At 39.9% G+C, this 22,865-nt stretch overlaps 1 protein-coding gene across 1 annotated transcript; it reads right to left on the reverse strand.

Annotated features, from left to right (window-relative positions):
• Positions 1-521: 521 nt before the first annotated feature.
• On the reverse strand, positions 522-1,265 carry LOC149186223 (uncharacterized). Its single transcript, XM_089409257.1, has one exon. The coding sequence runs from the start codon at positions 1,263-1,265 to the stop codon at positions 522-524; it is 744 nt and encodes a 247-aa protein (XP_089265383.1).
• Between the last annotated feature and the right edge of the window lie 21,600 nt (positions 1,266-22,865).

A 22,865-nucleotide genomic window follows, 5' to 3' on the forward strand; every position in this document is an offset into this window, starting at 1 on the left:
TTTAATTCAGGCTTTATTATGAGATTTATCATGGGCCTAGCCATCAAATTCCTCAAAGTACAATTTTTTCTTTAAATTCTCCACTTCAATTTTTCTTTTCAGAAATTTAATCCCTCACCATATATAATAATAGATCCATAATCCGTAATAAATACACAATCTTTTCTTTAAATTCTACACTCCAATTTTTTTTTACAGAAATTTAATCCCTCACCATATATAATAAATCCATAATCCATAATAAATCCAGAATCAAATAATAAATCCATAATCCATAATAAATCCAGAATCAAATAGATCTAGATGGGTATAAATTACATATATGTACAGAGATATACTTTTTACATAGATCTATATGTACAAAGATATACTTTTTACATTGAATTGAAATTAAATTCTAATTCAGTTTCTATTTTCTTTCCATCTTTTGTTCAATTACAACATTAAAAAATGTCAAAATTCAACACCTACAACCAGCGTATATCACAGAAAAATTCACAGAAAATTGTTGATACAGTACTCTACTTCCATGCATTAATCAAGAGACAGAGATCTGAAGGACTGCTACAGTCGCTCATGTCCCTGGAACTGAAGGAACCGATTGGCTGCAACATGGACTTGAAAACGATGAAGGCATGATGGCCAAGTCCAGGATTAAAAAACCAGTCGTGCATATCCCATAAAATTTGAACAGGAACTCCTTCTACGTAAATGGTACCGTTGCCCCTGAATTTCCAAAACAAATGTTTCACTTCCACCGCGAGCTCCCTATCAACGCTGATAACAAGTGCCGAATCGCCGGCTTGTTTGGTTTGGCACTCAACCGATACTTCATGGGACCTCTCTCCATCGCCAAACCGAGCGACGGTAGCAAAACACTCTTTGCCGAGGACGTGCTCCTCTTTTGACACCAGAACCGCCATGGAAGAGGGCCTGGACATGGTCTTCCTATATGCCTCCTCTTCCATGTCACCCAATAATAAAACCATCTCCTCGTTGTAGACAACGGCAACATAATACCCTCGTTCAGGTTCAGGCCCCGCAACAAATTCTGCAGATCGCAAGTTCCAGAATACTTTGATTCTGTTGCCATATATAACATCGGACCCCTTCCATGATCCCTGTTTTCTCCAGAAATTCCAGGGCCTTTTCTTCACTTTACAGACGATTCTGCTCCCCAGTGGTCCTCCAACAGAAACACACAGGCCTTGTCCCTTCACATTCTTGCACCATGTAACTATTATATCACGGGTTCTTCCCCCCATTTTGGTCTGGTAGGTGGATGCCACGAGATTCTCTATGGTTTCGCCTTTACTCTCGCCTGCGAAGCAAGAGGGCACCCTATATCGCATGTTATTATAGGGATATGGGGATTCAAACAAGAGGCTCTTAGGAAGTAGACATGTCATAATTCGAGAATCGAAATTTGGTAGGAAGGGTGACAACAGTTTATCTCTGCCAATCTTGACAAAAGTCTATGAAGGTCTATAATTCTATAATCGAAACAGGGCAGGAAGGATGACAACGGTATATAATTTAAGAATCCAAATTGGGTAGAAGGATGACAACAGTCTATCTCGGCCAAGCTTGACAGAAGTCTATAGAACAAATGGAAGCCTAACCTTGAGTAATTACACTAAGCACAACCTAATTAACCAACAACCAAAAAGTTGCCAAGCTTGACATAAGACTATAGAATAAATGGAAACCTAACCTTGAATAATTACACTAAGCACAACTCAACTAACCAACAATCCAAAAGTTGTAATTTAACCAGACTACTTTTTTACCCTGAAAGTCGTAGAAATTTTGACAATATTTTAATACAATCTGGCACTATACTGGATTTTTCCAGCCTCCTCGTCCCCTTAACGACTAACAGAGTCGCTAGGGTTTGTTCGGGTATTCGGGATTGATAAGATCGCGCCCGCTAAAACAAATCTGAAGCTTTGGAATTTTGCAACCTTATTCTGCATATGAAAATGGATCTTTTCGCACCAGAAGTAAACAAATATAAAGTCAAGCACCCGCCCAGGACTTCTCAATTCAGAGAATATATAGGATTCTAAGCCCATATCCCTAGTTTGTTGTTTCTGACAGAGTCGCGTATACTATTTCACTGTACGCCGCCATTCACGTGGCTTCCTCGGACAAATGACCATATTATAAAAACCCATCGTTTTCTGCGCGGAAGGCTGCGGGGGCACCCGTGGCCCAGTGGAACTTCTGCTGTCATATTGTGATCGACGGATCTTCCGAGTTTCAAGGGATGACAGAATTCATCAAATAAGGGAACGACAAATCTTGACATTGAACATGGTGGAAGGGTTAGATGGAGTGTGTAGTCAAGTCAGGAGTGGGGTTCATCTCAATAATGGTGATGTCTGACCTGGTTTGATAGAAAATATTTTAGTTCTCGGAATATGCTTGCAGTAACATGCCACCAACGTTGTGGCCGACTCTATGTACTATTCACATTCACTTCCATCATGCTCAGATTACCATCTGATATCTAGGTCATAGGTTCTCCTTTGGAAGGGCTTGTAGTAGGCGTGATGGTTACGATACGAACACCTTGAGATTCAACGTTCTTGAGAAAATTTTCTAGATATTTTCATTTCATCTTTTAATGTTTTAATCTTTTCCTTTATAATTTTTCCATTTTTATTAAATATACTTTTAACAAAATAAATAAATATAAATATAGATATGTTTATGCGGGGGTGGATTACTTGTAGATGACGGTGTGACATGGTTGATTGAAACTTGTGAGAGATTGTGTTTGCATGCGTGGAAGTTAAAGTGATAACCTATTTTATATCATGTTAATATAATCTGCTGTACTTGTTTGAATATATATATAATATGATAATTTTATTTATATTTTATTAAATAAATTAAATTATAAAATAAGATTATTTTTTTAATATATAATATATTAAAATATTAAACAAGATTATATTTTAATGTATGAGATAATCTTTTATTTAGAGTCTTGGTTAAGTTATAGATAATTAGGAAAGAGCCAAAGTTACGCTTGTAATACTCATTTACAGTTGTAATACTTATTGAGTATTTCTTGGTGATCATTAACATAATGTTAGGGAAATCATCCACACTTGATAACAAGCTTGCAATCATCATAATTCAAGTGAAAAATGATAATAGTTCATTTCCTAAAATATCATATTATCATGTCATGTGACAATTAAATGCCAAAAACTATCTTTGGGATAAGAATGCTATCATGCTTAGCCTAAGAGAATATTTTTAAAAAGTTGGGCATTCACACTGTTATATCCCCTACAGTTTCATTCAGAGGGGTGTGTTGATAAACATTTAATTCTTTCATGATTAGAATCCTCACACATCATTTAAGTGGCATCGAGATGGGAACAATGATTATGATAATTTTATTTGTATTTTACTAAATAAATTAAATTATAAAATAAGATAATTTTTTAATATATGATATATTAAAATATTAAACAAGATTATATTTTAATGTATGAGATGATCTTTTATTTAGAGTTTTGGTTAAGTTATAAATAATTAGGAAAAAGCCAAAGTTACACTTGTAATATTCATTTACAGTGGTAATACTTATTGGGGAGTGGTAATACTTATTGGGGACTTCTTGGTGATCATTAACATAATGTTAGGGAAATCATCCACACTTGATAACAAGCTTACAATCATCCTAATTCAAGTGAAAAAAGATAATAGTTCATTTCCTAAAATATCATATTATCATATCATCTTAGAATTAAATGCCAAAAACGACTTTGGGATAAGAATGCTATCATGCTTAGCCTAGGAAAATATTTTTAAAAAGTTGGGCATTCACACTGTTATATCCCCTACAGTTTCATTCAGAGGGGTGTGTTGATAAACATTTAAATATTTTATGATTAGAATCCTCACACATCATTTACGTGGCATCGAGATGGGAACAATGAGGACAGGCGTTAAGCTTCACCAAATGCAAACCTTTATCATGGCTCTAGTTAATGTGTAACACCCCTTAATGATGTTGGCACAAAATTTCACTTGCAAGACCGAGGGTTTGACCACTACTTGCCAACAAAAGTCCTTGGTATAGTCTAGCGCAACGTCGGCCTTTTCATTCCTCCGCAAGGTAAAATCTTTCAAATTATAATGTTTCAATTTTTTCTTTTATAATGTTGTCATTTCATATTATAATTTTTTAATCTTTTCCATTATAATTTTTCCATTCTTGTTAAATTTACTTTTAACAAAATGTGGATATAAATATAGATATGGTTATGGGGTGTAGATTATTTGTACATAGGGTGTGACATGGTTGGTTGAAACTTTTAACTAGTCTTATGTGAGAGATTGTGTTAGCATGCATGGAAGTTAAAGTAGCAATGGTTAAAATATATTTTATATCATGTTAATAGAATCAAAAAAATATAAAATATAAATACAATTTTATTAATACTTTGTCATAATTTTATTTATATTTTTTTCTAATTAAATCATATTATAAAATAAGATAATGTTTGAGATATTAAAATAGAAAACATGATAATATTTCAATGTATGAGATAGGTTTTTTTTTAGGAATTATCTACTTGTTTTATTTTTGGTAATGATTACATGATTTTAGATTTATATGGGTCTAAACATAAATAATTGGATTAGTTACAATCTTTTTTATATTGAGGGTGTAGGTTTATTGATATTATGTATTTGCATTTTGTTGTTTTTTTGACATTTTCTTGTTGGTTATAAATGGTATAAAAGAGAAGGGTGGAAAATATCTAGAGATTCTTCTTGATTTTGGAGGAAAAATAATAGTTTCTTTCATTTAGAGTCTTGGTTAATTTTAAATTATGGTATGTTCTATTCTTATAACAGTTTATTTGTTTTCCTTATTATATTCCAAAGATTAGCAATCACACGTACATAAAGTAAAGTGCAAATAGAACATTAAACGATCGACAGAAAACAAACCAAGACAAGAGACACAAGATGTGGCAGCTAGCCAGGGGCAAACCCCACAATGTGTGGGGAAACCCTTTGATCAAATCTTCTTTTATCTTCAATAATTCAGCAGAGAGAAATAGTACAATAAATCTGATTCATATCAGTAGTAGCAAACCCTAGATCAATAGCATCAACATTAGCGACTTCATTATCAAACTAGGGCGGACGATATCTTACAAACCGACCGTCGGATTGACTTCATTCCACCACCAAAAGTTTCGGCTTCCAGAGGAGGTTCAAATGAACCTACAGTGAAGTTCAGATGAGGAGATCTTCTAGGCCACGCATGTCAATCTTTACTTCTGCAGTTGCAGCTTCAGTTTTAGCAATTTCCAACTTCAAACTAGGGCAGTCGATATCTTGCAAACCGTTCGTCGGATTGACTTCATTCCACCACCAAAAGTTTCAGCTTCCAGAGGAGGTTCAGATGAGGAGATCTTCTAGGCCACGCAAGTCAATCTTTACTTCTGCAGTTGCAGCTTCAGTTTCAGTAGTTTCCGGCTTCAAACTAGGGTAGTCGATATCTTGCAAACCGTTCATCGGAATGACTTCATTCCACCACCAAAAGTTGCGGCTTTCAGAGGAGGTTCAGATGAACCTACAACGCAGTTCCAAACAGGAGATCTTCTAGGCCACGCAAGTCAATCTTTACTTTTGCAATTGTAGCTTCAAATTCAATAGCTTCCGACTTCAGATGTGTGAGAGAGAGACCCATTTCAGCGCAGTAGAGAAGAGACTCATTTATGCGTAGTAGAGAGAGAGGGAGATGTGATGAGATGAGTGAGTCCAAATGAGGAAAAGTCCTCTTATATTTATACACAACGTTGGTGGGTGAATAGATGTGACTGTTGGGCTTCTGAGCCTACATGAGTTCTAGGTCGGCTTGATAATAATTCCATAATCAAAATAAATTCATATCTCCATGAATACTTATCGGAATCGGATGATATTTATATCAATCTTACACCTCTCAACGAGAGGAATCTAATAAAAATATTATCAGCCATGAATAAGATGACCCACATGAAGTTTTGCCCTGGTTTCCAATTTTAACACTCCCTCTCAACCATGGAGAAATTCATCTGCAATCTGTCTATCGGTCATTACTATTCATCCATCAAATGCACTGCCCTGTACAGCCTGACCCTTGCCCTGCTCTGCTCTATTCTACCTATTCTGCTTTGTCATGTTCTGCCCTGCACTGATCTGTATTGTTTTGCTCTGTTCTGCTATGCTCTTGCATTGTTCTGTTCTGCTTTGCTTTTGTTCGAATTATGAAGAAGAAGAAATGATCGAGGATGTATCATACTGACTCAAATTCAGTCTCAGAGTATGTACCACTGGTCCCAGACCAGTCTCAACCAACCCGAAGTCAACATCATAGTGAGTACAACTCCACTGATCCTAGACCAGTATCATCCTCCACCGACTCAAAGTCAGTCTCAGAGTGCGTAACACTGGTCCCAGACCAGTCTCAGCCGACCAAAAGTCAGCTTCATAGTAAGTACCACTCCTACCGTTGGTCCCAGACCAGTATCACAGTCTCAGAGAGTGTACCACTGGTCCCAAACCAGACTCAATCGACTCGAAGTCAGCGTCATAGTATGTACCACTCTCACTGGTCCCAGACCAGTCTCAACCGACCCAAAGTCAGCGTCATAGTATGGTACAACTCCTACCACTGGTCCCAGACCAGTCTCAACCGACCCGAAGTTAGCATCATAGTATGTACCACTCTCACTGGTCCCTGACCAGTACTGCACTGACACGAAGTCAGTCTCGGAGTATGTACCACTGGTCCCAGACTAGTCTCAACCGACCCGAAGTCAGCATCATAGTATGGTACAACTCCTACCACTGGTCCCAGACCAGTATCATTGATCCCAGATCAATGGAGGTCATCCTATCGTAGGGAGTACGATAGATACAATGATGTGTCCATCGGTACTACTATGGTCCCTAACTTCATTTCCCTGCTCATTGATCAGATGAGAGGCACTTCCCATGAGTCCCGGACTGCATGGGTAGGCTGCCTCGATAGGAGAACTAATCAATCCTGTCCTCACAGGAGAACACATCAATCCTGCTACAATCGCCGTGGAGAACACATCAATCAAGGCTGCCATGGAGAGCACATCAATCCAAGCCTCACAGGAGAACTAATCATCCTGCTACACAGGAGAGCAAATCATCTTGTTCCACAAGAGAGCGAATCATCTTGTCCCATAAGAGAGCGAATCATCTTATTACAGTGTGTACCACCAGGGGAGGGTGAGTCACCCTGTGGTCATATGTTGCTCCAGTAGGAACCGCAAGCCCTCAGAGCTCCCAAAGCTCAATGTATGCAGCATGCAGGACCCTTGTACAAGGGTTTCTTGCCGACTCCAATTCGTTTGGGAAAATCACAGATTAGATCTTTCCTCGGGGCTTTGACAAGGTGTATCAACCTGTACATCATCTTAATGTGATGGAGCTTCCTTGCTCATCGACTTACCATATCCCAGATGATGTCTATCTGCTAGAGCAATTGATGAATATGGGATTCCTCAATAATCGAATCCCACCTCTAGTTGTTACACAGAATCATAGTGGTATCCAATGTAAATCCAAACAGCTCACTGAAGAGCTTTCGCAACCAGACTGCCTCACACGAGGTTATGCTAGCAACAATATATCCTGCTTCGGTGGTGCTCAAAGCCACCGAATTCTGCTTCCTGCTCATCCAGGATATTGAAGCAGATCCCAAGGTGAAACAGTACCCAGAAGTGCTCTTACGGTCCACCACACTGCCTGCCCAATCAACATCAGTATATCCAAGTAGTCTCACATCTCCGACAGTGTATCTTAATCCATGAGAGATTGTGTCCTGAAGACATCTCATAAGATTCCTGGCATCAATCCAGTGAGGCTCAACCTATGAGCTCACAATGCTAACTGCAAAACATATGTTCGGATGGAGGTTCACCAAGAACATCAATGCGAATGAGTTTTTGAAACTCAGAGGCATTTCCCAAGTCTGGTCTGACATCACTACCATATAAATTCTAAAAGTTAAGATCCTCGAGGTAGTCACAGGCTTGCAGTCCATCATACCGAATCTTTCCAATATATTTACCACATATTTTCCTTGAGATAGGAAAATTTCCCTTGGCTTCTGCCACAATTCAAGTCCTTGGTCCTTCATTTCAAATTCAGAAGCCATCTCCCTCTTACATTTGTGAATGAAAGGGTTTGTACCTGTTAGAAAGAGGTCATCCACATACAACACCAGTATGAGAGGCTTGTCATCTTCAACCTTAAAGTAAAGGTTAGGATCAGCTTCACTCCTAGTGAATCCGAGCTTCATCAAGTAGCTATCGATCCTCTCATACCATACTTAGGGTGCTTGCTTCAGCCCATAGAGAGCCTTCTTCAACCTGCATACATGAGATTTTCAATCATAAATCTCAAATCCTTTAGGTTGCTCCACATAGACCTCTTCTTTGATAGAACCATGCAAGAACGCGGTCTTAACATCCATCTGATGTAGGTTCCATCCTTGTGAATCCACAAGGGCTATGATCAAGCGGATGGTCGTATATCTGGCAACAGGTGCAAATATCATAGTCTATACCTCCCTTCTGGGATAAACCACGAGCAACAAAAAGAACCTTATACTTTTCCATACTTCCATTTGCTGCGTGCTTTATCTTGTAAAGCCATTTTGAAGTAACAATTGTCTTGTCCAGGGTCTGGGAACTACTTCCGAGACATCATTCTCCATAATAGACTCATATTCTATGGTCATAGCATCCTTTCATAGTTAATGCTTGATGACATCTGAGAATAATGAAGGTTCATTTTGTATGATCGTGCTCATGATGGTCAGGTATCCCTGATACCTGTTAATTTTCTTACTTTGATGGAAGGTTCCTCAGGGTGCAGCATGTCCTTCAGCATCATCAAGTATCCCCCTAAGCCATGAAGGCCTCTTCCTAGAAGAGGAAGGCTCATGTGGATGAGGATCAATCAGATCCATGGGTTCTTCTACATCAGGCATTGATTCATCATCCTTTTCTTTCGGTTCCCTGGTGTCGGCTTCTTGAGAGCTACTCAAAGTCAACAAATTGTCCACCTTGCTGAGAGCCATATCTTTGTCAAAGGTGACATCATGACTAATCACGACTTCCCTTTGACCGGTGGTGAACATTTCTTCACGAGTTTAGGAACCCAATGCTTGATGAGGGCATCGATTTTGTACATATACGGTGGTGATTGTAGTTTCATCCCATAGAAACTTTGGAAGTCTTTGATCATGTAGCATGGCCCGGACAGCTTCCATCATCGTGTGGTTCTTCCTTCCCACCACACCATTCTGCTCAGGAGTATGTGGTGTAGTAGTCTCCCTCTTAATGCCAACCTCAGGTATGCCTAAGTAAACCAATTGTAATATATCGAAGGTCTTGCTTTGGCTTGAGGGGAATGGTCCCCTTTTGAGCTTTCCTTTGGCACATCTCGAACATACACCTTCTTTCTCTACTTCAAATTCGGGCATCCCTGTTACCATTTGTCTGACATCGGGTAGAGCTATGTAATGAAGGTGGGCAAACCTCTAATGCCAAAGTTCAGACTTGAAGAGATGTGTCATAATACATGACACCTAGCAGACTTCCATCGACCTGATATAATGAATCAACATTAAACACGAGAGTAAAGGCATCTTTAACATTATTTTTCCATATACGTACCTTGCCATCGCTGAAGGTTACCTTGAAGCCTCTGTCTTCCGTTGCCGAGATGGACACTAGGTTCTTTTTGAGGTCAGGTGCATTTAATATATCCTAGAATTTCTAGCCTTCTTGAATGGTTGTCCTCTTCCTTGATTCCTAGATCTCCTCTTACCTTTGTTGTTGAATTTGTCATTCCTTTGATTTGCCATCAGAGGGATTTTGATCATTGTCCTTCCTTGTTAGTAATAGTTTCCCCAATAGATAGGAGATCATTCTTGATCTCGGTGATTCTTAAGAAGTATGCTTGCATACTTTCATCTTTACCCTTATTGATTTCCCTCAACTTATTTGTAAGAAACAAAAATTTATTTGCATCATTAACTTTAAATAAACTCACCAGTATATCGTAGATTTCCTTAGAGGTGTTCAGTTCAGAGATGTAGGCCACCAAGTGCTTGTCAATAGAGTCCCGGATGATCTTCTATTGTTTTGACTTCTCCATTTTTTCATTTGTTCCAGGCAGTAGCGGATGCATTTGATGGAGGCTCAACAATATTGCCTCTCACATGATCCAACACTCCTTGATTCTCAAGGGTTAGATCGATAGACATCTTCCATCTGTCATAGTCAGCTTTCTCATGGAGCTTGTCTTCAGTGGGAAAGAGTGTTGAGGACTCCATAGTTCTTTTAGGATAGCCTTGCCAATATTCTCTTTGATGATTGCTCTTGCTCTTGCTTGGGCTTTGTCTTCACCTCAGCTTTAATACCATGTTAAATTACGGTATGTTCTATTCTTATAACAGTTTACTTATTTTCGTTATTATATTCCAAATATTAGCAATCACACGTACATAAAGTAAAGTGCAGATAGAACATTAAACAATCAACAGAAAACAAGCCAAGACAAGAGACACAAGATGTGGTGACTAGCCAGGGACAAACCCCACAATGTGTGGGGAAACCCTTTGATCAAATCTTCTTTTATCTTCAATAATTCAGCAGAGAGAAATAGTACAATAAATCGGATTCATATCAGCAGTAGCAAACCCTAGATCAATAGCATCAGCATTAGCGGCTTCATTATCAAACTAGGGCAGATGATATCTTACAAACCGACCATCAGATTGAATTCATTCCACCACCAAAAGTTTCGGCTTCCGGAGGAGGTTCAGATGAAGCCACAACGAAGTTCAGATGAGGAGATCTTCTAGGCCATGCAAGTCAATCTTTACATCTGCAGTTGCAGCTTTAGTTTTAGCAGTTTTCGGCTTCAAACTAGGGTAGTCGATATCTTGCAAACCGTTTGTCGGATTGACTTCATTCCACCACCAAAAGTTTCGACTTCCAGAGGAGGTTCAGATGAACCTACAACATAGTTTAGATGAGGAGATCATCTAGGCCACGCAATTCAATCTTTACTTCTGCAGTTGCACCTTCAGTTTCAGCAGTTTCCGGCTTCAAACTAGGGCAGTCGATATCTTGCAAACCGTTCATCGGATTGACTTCATTCCACCACCAAAAGTTGCGGCTTTCAGAGGAGGTTCAGATGAACCTACAACGCAGTTCCAAAGAGGAGATCTTATAGGCCACGCAAGTCAATCTTTACTTCTGCAGTTGCAGCTTCAAATTCAACAGCTTCCGGCTTCACATGTGTGAGAGAGAGACCCATTTCAGCGCAGTAGAGAAGAGACTCATTTCTGCATAGTAGAGAGAGATAGAGATGTGATGAGATGAGTGAGTCCAAATGAGAAGAAGTCCTCTTATATTTATACACAACGTTGGTGGGTGAATAGATGTGACTGTTGGGCTTCTGAGCCTACATGAGTTGTAGGTCGGCTTGATAATAATTCCATAATCAAAATAAATTCATATCTCCATGAATACTTATCGGAATCGGATGATCTCTATATTAATCCTACACCTCTCGACGAGAGGAATCTAATAAAAATATTATCGGCCATGAATAAGATGACCCACATGAAGTTTTGCCCTGGTTGCCAATTTTAACAGTTAAGCTACAAACAGCTAGGAAAAGGATTTTACACTTTTTGATGGTCTCCTTTTGGCCAAAGAAGCCAAAGTTACAATTGTAATATGCACTAAGGATTCATTAGTGATCATCAACACAATTATAGGGAAATCATCCCCGCACGATAGCAACCTTGCAATCATCATAGATTGAGTGAAAAATGATAATATTTAATTTCCTAAAATACCATATTATCATGTCATGTGAGAATTAAATGTCAAATCCCACCTTTGGGCTAAGAATGCCATCAAGTTTAGCCTAGGAGAATATTTTTAAAAAGTTGGACATCCATAGTGTTATATCCCAAAATGTTTCATTTGGAGGGGCATGTTAATAAAAATTTAATCCTTTGATGATTAGAATCCTGACACATCATCTACTTGGCATCAAGATGGGAACAATGAGGCCAAGCCTTAAGTTTCAACAAACACAAGCCTTTACCATCTCTCTAGTTATTGTGTAACACCCTAGCATGATGTTGGCACAAAATTTCACTTGCAATACCCATGGTTTGACCACTAGTTTCCACCAAAAGTATCCATTGCAATCTAGCACAACACCGACCCTTTCATTCCTTTGCAAGGGAGAAATGTTTGACCTGAGGCATGCGAGAAATTTAAGGGTAGAGGGGGTTGACGAATAGTGTCAAGAATAGTCAAATAGAGAATTGGTTCATTAGTTTAATGATTATGCAACATTCACTCATTTATTCATAAATATTCATGTAATTAATACTAACACACACAGAAGTAATTACCACATAACACATTGGAACAACATATCAAAAGAAATTTTAAGAAGACCTAGCTAAATCTTAATCACTCCATGCATATAAACATATGACGGATCCCTGCAACACCTTCTTCTTTTATTAATAAGAATGGACCATTACATTTCAAATCTATAAGAATGTGCAAAACCTTTCAAACTTATACTGGAGAAAATTACAATAGAATCGAATTACACATAAAAGATAAATAGAGAGATTCAAACTTCATTTCAACAACATTTCAACATAGCTTGATCTCCCTCTCTTTTAGCTCATTCCCTGCAACCTTTTATATATTTTCCACTCCAATCTCACTCGCTTTATTTGATCCACTTTGCTCACTTCATCTCACTCGCTTGATTCAATCCACTTTGACAAAATCTGGTACTTTGGTCCATATATCCTAGATTCTTTCAAAATTAGCTCTTCAGTCCTTCTTCCACGAGTTTATCAAATTCCAAGATAACAACTTCCTTCTTCTAATCATCTCTTTCTAATTTATGGTCTCTTTTTTCATCTTGTTTGATCATTTTGATTTTTTTCTCATGCTAATCATTTTCGCAACCTTTTCCTGATCAAAACTTAACCAAAATTGACCAAAAATGAAGGACCCAATAGACCCTGAACACAACCTATTCACTCGCCCTCAAGTCAATCTTATGCTTGTGAACTTGGCTCTGCTTGTAGTTATGTCACTTTTGTTGGTGATTCTCCTCCCTATCTTGTTGTTAGGCATTCAAATGAAGGACCCAACTCTCGTACGATTTACAAAACTTTAGTTTTGAAAGTTGTAACCACCTTCCTCCCACATCTACCCAAGTAACCAACCAACTAGGGCAATAATGCGATGAGAGAGGCCACTATAAGGGACTCAACCTCCTTGGTGACCTAAAGGAAATGGAATTGATGGAACATATCAACCATGCCTTACACATCAGAAACACCACCCTAGGAGACATCTCAGCCATTTAGACATCCTACCCCTGGGACCCACTGATCTTTTATGCATCTTAACCTTTGGACGCTCATGATATCAGCATTCTAGTGTCCACATACCTTTAGAAGCTCTCACAAGATTTCAAGCCAATGTCCATGGAATTTTCCCGACAGACCTATGCCAGTGTTCGCAGAATTCATGGAACGTTTCTAGCTGAGAATTCCAGCCATTGCCCAGAACTTGTTATAACTTCTAGAATCCATCAAAGACATGATAACAAGGATAATAAACAAGTAATGAACCTCAGGACTAAGCCTAACCATCCCCAACTGGGACTGACATTCTACCAAACACTTGTCATCATTACAACCTATGGGTCTAGGATACAAGACAGAGCAGAATGACTGAAAACACTTATGAAAGATGACAAGAAGGATCACCACCTTCTCCATTTAAATTTTATAACATATTTGTTTTTGCTAATGCAAGAGACGAACCTTCCCATTCATTAAACAATAAATATAATACATAGAGTTACAACAAGACCATCAAGGTCAAAGACCAAGGAAAAGGGTCGAAGCAAAACTTTTCCTTACTTTAAACCAACAAACTTAACCATACTAAAGGAGAAAGAAAAAGGAGATTCAACATGGTTACTTAAAAACCCAAAGCGAAATATAGGATGACGAGGCTCCACCACCTGAGAACACGAACCATGAAAAGCCCTCTCGGGAAAGACAAAACGGTCCAAGAACTTATTGCCACGCAACAAACCCGTACCCTAGGGAGCACAAAATTGCATGGGTGATCTAAGTCGTTGAATCCCCCTGGGTCATCCGACGAAGCATAAAAGTATCGCACCACCAACAAGCCCGGAAGATATCTCGTGATGTGGGTAGTTTTTCCCCCGACCCCACCGCCACGTGGAATTCAATGAAGGTGTTCGCATCCTCATGGTGAAAACCACTTACTGTCTGTAGGGGCCAGGAAAACCACTTCCGCGCCAAAAAACTTCTCTTCCCCTTCGGATCGTTGGATGGCTTGGGAAAAAATGGACAGATGTGCTTGATATCACTCAGCCATAACTCGCCGAACTTTAAGGCGCGATGGGGGTGGTTTTCAAATCCATCCCACCACCATGTGTCACTCTTTAATTGGAGTCACTGACCATACTTTGAAACCACTTTTTTATTGATAGCTGTGCGAACTCCAGAAAACTGCTCAACCTGCTGCCTGCTCACCCGACTATAGGAATTGGGCATCGAAAGCCCCCATCTCCACTGCCAACAATTATTGACCAAGGCCTTTTCCGGGCATGGGGAAAACTTGTGCCAAACCCTGAGGATTATAGGAGAAGAGATAAACCATCCGCCATTATCCACTAGGGCCATTCTTTTGCTCGTTTGCCCCAAAAGAACGAAACCAGCCAGGCTCTCCACACTGAGCCGATAGGGGAAACTGATCCGATAGCTGAAGGAGCCGCTCTCCCGCCACTTCCAATCTAACGCAAGCCCCATAACCGCAGGAAGATCTGAAGAGGCAAAAGGAATTGTTTCAAGACCGTCTGCAAACTAATAACACCCAAAGGGTAAGTCAAGAGGTCGAGGAATCATTGGCTGGGGACACTTCACCTCTGCTAGAAATCCTCCCACAACTACAGGCCACCTTAATGTCCTCTGTCACTTGGTTATAACAAAGAACCTTTAAATGATTTTGGGGCATATCTGGCCACTTCATCACCATCCTGCAATCTCCATTGTTCACCCCTTGGTTGGCTAGAATGTCCGCAAGCTTGTTAGCAGTTTTGCGAACATGATTGAAACTTACTGACCCCATATCTTGAAGGTGATCTTGAATCCTTTGATAAACCTAGATTAGTCTCCAATGCTTTGAGACTTTCTCCAGTTTGGATCCACATCTGATTCTTTTAACAGAGTTGATCGTGATTTAGGAGTCTGCCTCAATAATCACATTTGAGTTGCGATTTATGATCGGAATCTCTAGGCCCTACTCCATCACCATTAATTCCACCATGTTATTGGTTTCTTTACCTAAATGACTGTGGAAGATTAATAGGATTCTTCCCTCTTCGTTCCTTAAAACCCCTCCAAACCCGCGATTCCTGGATTACCTTTGGCGGCTCCATCAATATTGAGTTATAGGTAGTTTTTCAGAGGAGGCTTCCAGCAATCTTTCTCTATATTCATTGTCGTTATCTTTTTTCCCAGCCCTTGTGGAATGATCTTGAACAATCGCAGTAGTCTGAGAATTCTCAACTCCATTTTTGAGGGTGGAGTCTCTGGGCTATAGCACCCTGATGTGCTGACAGTTTCCCTAATCTACTTTAGAATCAAATCATATAGCTTCTAAGGGTTTGCTTTTTCCTCCTTGAAGATCCTCTTATTTCTTTCTTTCCACACATTCCAGATAACAAATCCTGGTGTGAAAGCCCATGCCCGATTAATCGCCTCATTCTCCGAAAAGCTCCTCCTCCAATTATTTAGGGTGTTTGTGATACTCTCTTTGTCCCTGTCAGATTGCTGGAATATGTTATAGAAGGAATTCCACAACCAGTTGGTGTAAGAGCAGCCATTGAGGATGTGCTCCATAGTCTCCTCTTGCTCTTCACAAAGCTGACATTTAGAAGGCCCCAAGATGCCCCTTTTTCTAATATTGTCCCAAGTCAAAATTTTCTTATGGTGCACCAGCCACATAAAGAGCTTAATTTTCATCCATCCTTGATGATACTAGAGTTGCCTAGATGATTTTTCTGGAACACAGGATTCTAGCCCCAAGAGAATGTGCTTTGCTTCTTTGAGATTGAAGGTGCCTTTATTGTTATTACCCCATCTCAGTTGATCCTGCCCCTCTATGACCATGATCATCCTCTGTTTTAAAATGCCTCTCAGTTCTTTTGCTTTTGTTGTTATTAGGTTGTTATTTCTACAATCAATGTTGCTCCAGTTTCTCCACTTGTCCTGGCCCTGAGGGAAGATCCAGAAATCTTTAACTTTGTGTAATCCTTGGGAATCTGTTTCCTGTTTGAGGCTTATGAAGTCCTCCTTTAACAACACCGGTTCTTGTTTCCATTTGTCCTCCCAAAAGAGTGCGTGCTCCCCATCTTTGATTTCCCAGAAACTGTGTTGTTGCACTATATTTCTATTCTCCCAAGCCCTGTTCCAGATATGAGAGCCTCTTATATCTCCTGACATTCTGATAAGATTAGTAGTGTGCCAGGAGCTAGCATATTTTTCTTTCCAGACCCTTACCCAAAGGGCACTTGGCTCTTGCACCCATCGCCACCAAAGCTTGGCTCCTAGAACTTTATTTAGAATCTCAAGATCATCTAAGCCTAGACCCCCATGGCTTTTGGGTTTGCAGATTTTTTCCGAGGAAACCAAGGCCCATTTCTTGTTTCCTCCTTACCCCACAGAAAATCCCTTTGAATGTTTCTAATTATTTCTAAGACTCCTTTGGGAGTTTGAAGGGCAGATAACATGAAAATCGGGATGGATTAAAGAACTGCCTTAGTCATAACTAATCTTCCCGCCAAGTTCAAGGCTCTAAAGGTCCATTTTTTAACTTTATCCTGCAACTTAATTATCTTAGAATCCCAATAATTTTAAGCATGGGTTTGTCTGTGAGAGGTACTCCCAAATACTTTGAGGGGAGGGAGTCCCTTTGGAAGCCCAGGATTCTCGAGATATTCCTTTGAATAGCAATGTTAGTATTCAATAAGAATATCTTTGATTTGGTGAGATTAACTTCCATACCTGAAGCCTTTGCAAAAGAATTGAGGATTTGTTTGTAGGTAGCTGCTTCTTTGACTGTGGGAATACCTTGCAGCATGGTGTCATCTACAAATTGTTGGTGAGTAAGAGTCTGACCATTCTCCGATACTTGAAGCCCCTTGAGTATGCCCATATTTTTGGCATGCTTGATAGCCTTGCCCAGTCCTTCCATCATGAGGATGAAGAGAAAGGGACAGAGCGGGTCTCCCTGTCTCAGGCCTCTTGAGGGAAAGAAGATGACTGAGGGAGAGCCATTAACCAAGATAGAGAAGTTGGAAGTAGTTACCAGAGCCATTACCCATCTTATCCAGTTGTGATCAAACCCGAAGGCTGTGAATATCTTCTTGATATATCCCCAATTGACCTTATAATATGATTTAGAAATATCCAGTTGCATGATCATCCTCGCTTGCTTTTTGCTTTTAAGAGAGTGAACCACCTCATGAGCTTGAATAATGGTATCCAATATTTGCCTACCTTCAACATATCCAGATTGCTCCTCAGATACTAGTTTAGGAAGGAGGGGTTTGAGTCTGTTAGCCACTATTTTGGATATGATCTTGTAGACCACATTGCACAAAGCTATGGGTCTATACTTATATGTTGTTTGAGCCGATTCCCAGTTGGGAATTAGGGTGATGAAGGAGGTATTGAGGGTTTTTAGGATACATTTATTGACCCTAGAATCCTCCACAAAATTTACAATATCCAGTTTAACTATATCCCAACAAGATTTGAAGAAATCCACATTAAAACCATCGAGGCCTGGTGCTTTTCCATTCTACATATCTTTGAGAACTTCGCTAACCTCCTCTTCAGCCACTGGTTTGTTTAGGTTGAAATTGTCCTCTCTAGACACCAGCTTAGGGATGTATCTAGTAATTTCCTTTATGGAATCTTCCATGTCTGGATTGTTTTCTTGAGAAATGTCTTCAAAATGCTGAACAAGCACTTTCTCAATTTCCTTATGAGTATTCTGAGTCTCTCCCTTTTTATCCCTTGTTGTTGAGATTTTGTTGAATGCCCTATTGGCCATGGTGGATCTATGAAAAAACCTCATATTGCGCTCCCCTTCTTTGAGCCATTGCACTCTGGATTTTTGTCTCCAAAATATTTCCTCTTTTTTGCATAGATTTTCCCACTCTTGGTGTAGCTTATCAGACTGTTCATTTATGTCATTGTTAAAGCCTTCTTGGATCAGCTTCTGGTTGAGTTCCTGCATTTTCCTTTCCACCGATTTCTTGTCCACAAAAATGTTCCCGAAATCCTCCCTATTCCAGTCTTTGAGTTTGCTCTTAATATGCTTTAGTCTTTTGTGAAGGAGAAACATTTTAGATCCTTGGATCTGTAAGTCCTCACTCCACCACTCTTTGATATTACTCAGGAAGTCTGGGTGGGCAAGCCACATATTTTTGAATCTGAAGGGTCTGTTCCTTGGAGAATCCAAACCCTTCAATTCCACCTGTATCGGCCAGTGATCCAAGCCCCCAAAGGGAAGAATTCTTGCTGTAATTCCATTGTTTATAAGCATAAGCTCTTCTAATACCAAGAACCTATCTAACTTGGAGGCTACCTGGGCATCCCCTCCTCTCTTGTTGTTCCAAGTAAATAGGCCATTCTCTGAGTCTGGGTCGACCAATTTCAAGTTCTCCGTGAATGCTTGAAATGCTGAGGAGTCTCTGTTTAGCACTCTGGTACCTCCATTCTTTTCCGAAAGAGATTTTATCATATTGAAATCCCCTCCCAAGATCTAGGGGATGCCATTTTGTCTGTTCTTGAGATCAGTGAGGTATTCTAACAGTTTGATTTTATCCTCTATTCTTTGAGGACCATAAACATTAGTGGCTAGGAAGGTTTCAACCACCCCTTCTAGTTGAATGACTATGGACAAGTAATTTCTGGATGCCTTTGCATCCAGAACTCTAACTTTTTGAGGGTTCCACAGAGTGAGAATGCCCCCCATTGTGTTATATGCTTTGACTTCTAAAAACTCAAATCTTTGAAGCCATTTGCTATGGATTTCTTTTATTTTCTGTATGGAACACTTCGTTTCCTGAATGAAGATTATATCCGGCGTATCTTGTTTCATTCTCATACTTAGCATTCTTTGCTTTCTTTTACTACCCAGGCCTCTTATATTCCAAGATGTTAACTTCATTATTAAAGATTTGTGAAGGAGTAACTGGTCAGGTCTTTCATCTTACCTGAATCGATCATCAGCTTCCCACACTCAATTAAAAGCTCCTTCTGCTTCTTTCTTCCTCGTTTCTTACCTGTACTTTTGGTTGCTAAACCTAGATTAGCTTTCATTATTTTCACTCTGTTTTCTTGCCCTTTGCTGTTGCTTCCTCTAACTGCCCCCTTTTCCTGGTTTTTCCATAGAAACAACTATTGTATTGTATTGCATTCATCTGGGGGTAAAGAATCTATCCCCACCCTAGTTCCCTGTTGTAGAAATCCTTCCAGATCTAGGTTTTCCTTATCTAGATTTTCTTGTAGTTCATGATCCTCCAGATCTGTTTCGAACTACATCATTTCCTGGTCCATTTCTAGCTCTGTTTCACTCATCCTGGTTTCTTCCTCTTCATTGAGATTAAGTTCTGGAGTGTTGTTTTCCTCTTTTTCCTTCTCCTTAGGGTCTTTTCCCATAGACTGGTTTTCGAATGGCATATCTTCCATTTCAACCAGTGCTTGGAATTTGTTTTCACTGGTCTTTTGTCCCTCTTTATGTTGTTTCTTTGGTTCTTTTTTGTTTCCTTTTCCTCTGCTTAAAACTTTCTGAAAGTTTTCAGTATCCTTCTTTTCCTTTAGTTTACTTTTTTCTTCTTCTTTATTGAGAGGGTAGTCTCTGATCAGGTGTCCATGTTTATGGCATTTACAACACCTGAACGGAATATGCTCATAGTCCACTGTTTGCACCCATTCCTCATCAAAGACTTCCAAGATGACTTTGTCCAGTAGAGCACCTGAAAGGTCCATCTTGTTATAGACATTTTTGTGCCCTACAACCCCAAGCATGAAATGTCCATAAACCAAGGGCTCCTAAGTCCCTAAAAGTGTTGTTCTAACCCCTAAAGGAACAAGGTCAACAGATTACAGCTTCTCCCAGAAGTTCTCCATGAAAAACTACTCAAAATTGGTCAAAACAGTATCATTGCAGCTGCTCCATTGGCTAGGTGCGTTGCATCTCACCCAAATACAATGTGAGGGTGTGTTGCATTTCAAAAGTCCCTTCTGTGGGGTGCGATGGGCGAGAAATGACAAATGGCAGTGTCATTCTGCGAGGTGGAGAGGCAATGGAAGCTTCCAGAACCTTCTCCGGTGACACTTGCCTCACTGAATTCGACCAAGGATGAGTAAGAGGCCCTCTGTCCCCAGTGGAGTTGCCATTTTGTTACAGGGAAAAGTGAAAGCCCTCAACAAAACTGTTCATCGAACGATTATTGATGAAAGGGCATCTACATGCATTATGTCGATGAGTTGCTGGAAAACTTTAGGATCTCCAACCTTGTCATGATCTTCGACGACATTAAAAGCATTCGACGGAAGGACATATACCCCATATGGTATCCTAAGTAACTTGAAAATCGAACTAGGAGGGAAAACGGTAGAAATAGATGTTGAAGTCATCGATGGAAATCTTGATTACAACATCCTACTAGGAAGACCATGGATATATGCTATGGCGGCTATTGTGTTGACCTATTTTAGGAAGATTGCATTTCCCTTTCAAGGAGGTATTACAATCGTCGATCAACAAAACTTCCTCTCCAATGGTTCTCAAGTTACAGGAAGCATTCCCATGATCCATGGAAGCCCCCATTCGCTTCAGAATATCGAAGTATGCCTACTAAAAGATCCTATACTAATGGTAAATTTCGCTCTTCCACCTCCAATCAATCTGGCGGAATAGCGTCGATAGGAACCTGCAACATGATATCTTCTAAAAGGATCTCAGAAAACGATATCGACATGGATCATGTAGTGGTTTTGCCCCCAATCCCAATGGAAATATTGTAGCAATCAATGTTCCTAGCATGGGAGGCGAACCCAAATCAGCGCTCATCAAGAGTTTGGATAGATAGGTTGTTATAGACATTTTTGTGCCTTACAGCTCTAAGCATGAAATGTCCATAAACCAAAGGAGTCCCTAAAAGTGTTGTTCCGACCCCTAAAGGAACAAGGTCAACAAATTACAGCTTCTCCCAGAAGTTCTCCACTAGAAACTGCTCAGAATCAGTCAAATCAGGATCATTTCATCTGCTCCACTAGCTAGGTGCGTTTCAACGCACCTAAATGCACTACCAGGGTGTGCTGAGTGGGAAATGACAAATGGCAGTGTCATTCCGCGAGGTGGACAGATAATGGAAGCTTCCAGAATCTTCCCCAATGACACTTGCCTCACTAAGTTCGACCAAGGATGAGTAAGAGGCTCTCAGTCTCCAAGTGGAAGCAAGAACTGACAGAGAGAAGCCACTAGTCAAATCATAAGCTGAGTCATCCTCTTTGCATACATCTATATATGGATCCCTCATCCCAGAGATCCAGAGGCTAGAATTTTGTACATTGCAGAGAATTGTTGTTGGTTTTGAGATAGAGATCAGAGTATTGGGTGTTTTATGCTTTGTTGGAGGTGAAGAGGGGATTCCTTTGCTGGGGGGTTGATGCTGGATCAGGAATCATCGGTTGTAACTCCTCCTGGACCTTCTTGTTATATCAATAAAACTATTTGAGTTTCTCCTACATGCTTGTGTATCAATGATGTTTGTTATATTTGCATGTTTAGCTTAAATCTGATCCTAAGCTATTTATGAATATAAATCCATGTCTTTGTGTAGTTTTCTTCTTCTGTGATCTTACATGAACTTGGTGAAGCTGGGCAAGTAAGGGAGAAGGTAGCTGGAAGCTGTCAAAGAGGAGAGAGATTGGATCAAAGGACTAGCGCAAGACACAGGTTGGTTCATCCTATTCCTCTTCGTTTATAGTTCATAAAGAAGAATACAAAAGTAGTTTTCCCTGTTTGTTTCTAAGGTACTGTCACACCTTAGTGGGATAGGGTCGTTCTGAATAGACACTTTTCCCGTTAACAAAATGGCGACTCCACTAGGGATCGTGTCTAGTTAGTTTGTTTGTGTTTCTCTTGTTGTTTGTTTCATAAACACAGAAGTAGCAATCGAACTGCATTTCCCACTATCAAATGCAAAGTAGACACCTGCTACTTCAATCCATTCACTGGATTTGTTTATGATTTGAACAACTGATTCACAAATGATCTAATTACCCTTTGTGATAGCTCTTCGACCTCCTTTAAATCCACCCTCTGATTGTGCATTACTGATTGCTTTTACTCGGCCAAAAACCATAGATTAAACTGCAAACCGTGACACAGAACCCGGATAGAATTCTCGTTTCTGCCCCAGCGCAGGCTCTGTGAAGAGATTCTGCATTTCAACGCAGTTCCCGAGAGGGCTACCTGCGCTGCAATCCAGTTTCTCTGTGTAACAGGTGCGTTGATCAGCCTAGCCTATGCAGCTAAGGTTCTTTGCTTCATTTTTTTCAGTTCTGTCTCTGATTTTTGTAGCCTGTGATCAGTGTGTGTCTGTTTTAAAACCCCTTT

Source organism: Pinus tabuliformis, chromosome 3_1 (assembly GCF_031772625.1).
Source record: "Pinus tabuliformis cultivar Carrire ecotype Pingquan chromosome 3_1, CPIR1, whole genome shotgun sequence".
In the NCBI taxonomy this organism is placed as follows: Eukaryota; Viridiplantae; Streptophyta; class Pinopsida; order Pinales; family Pinaceae; genus Pinus; species Pinus tabuliformis.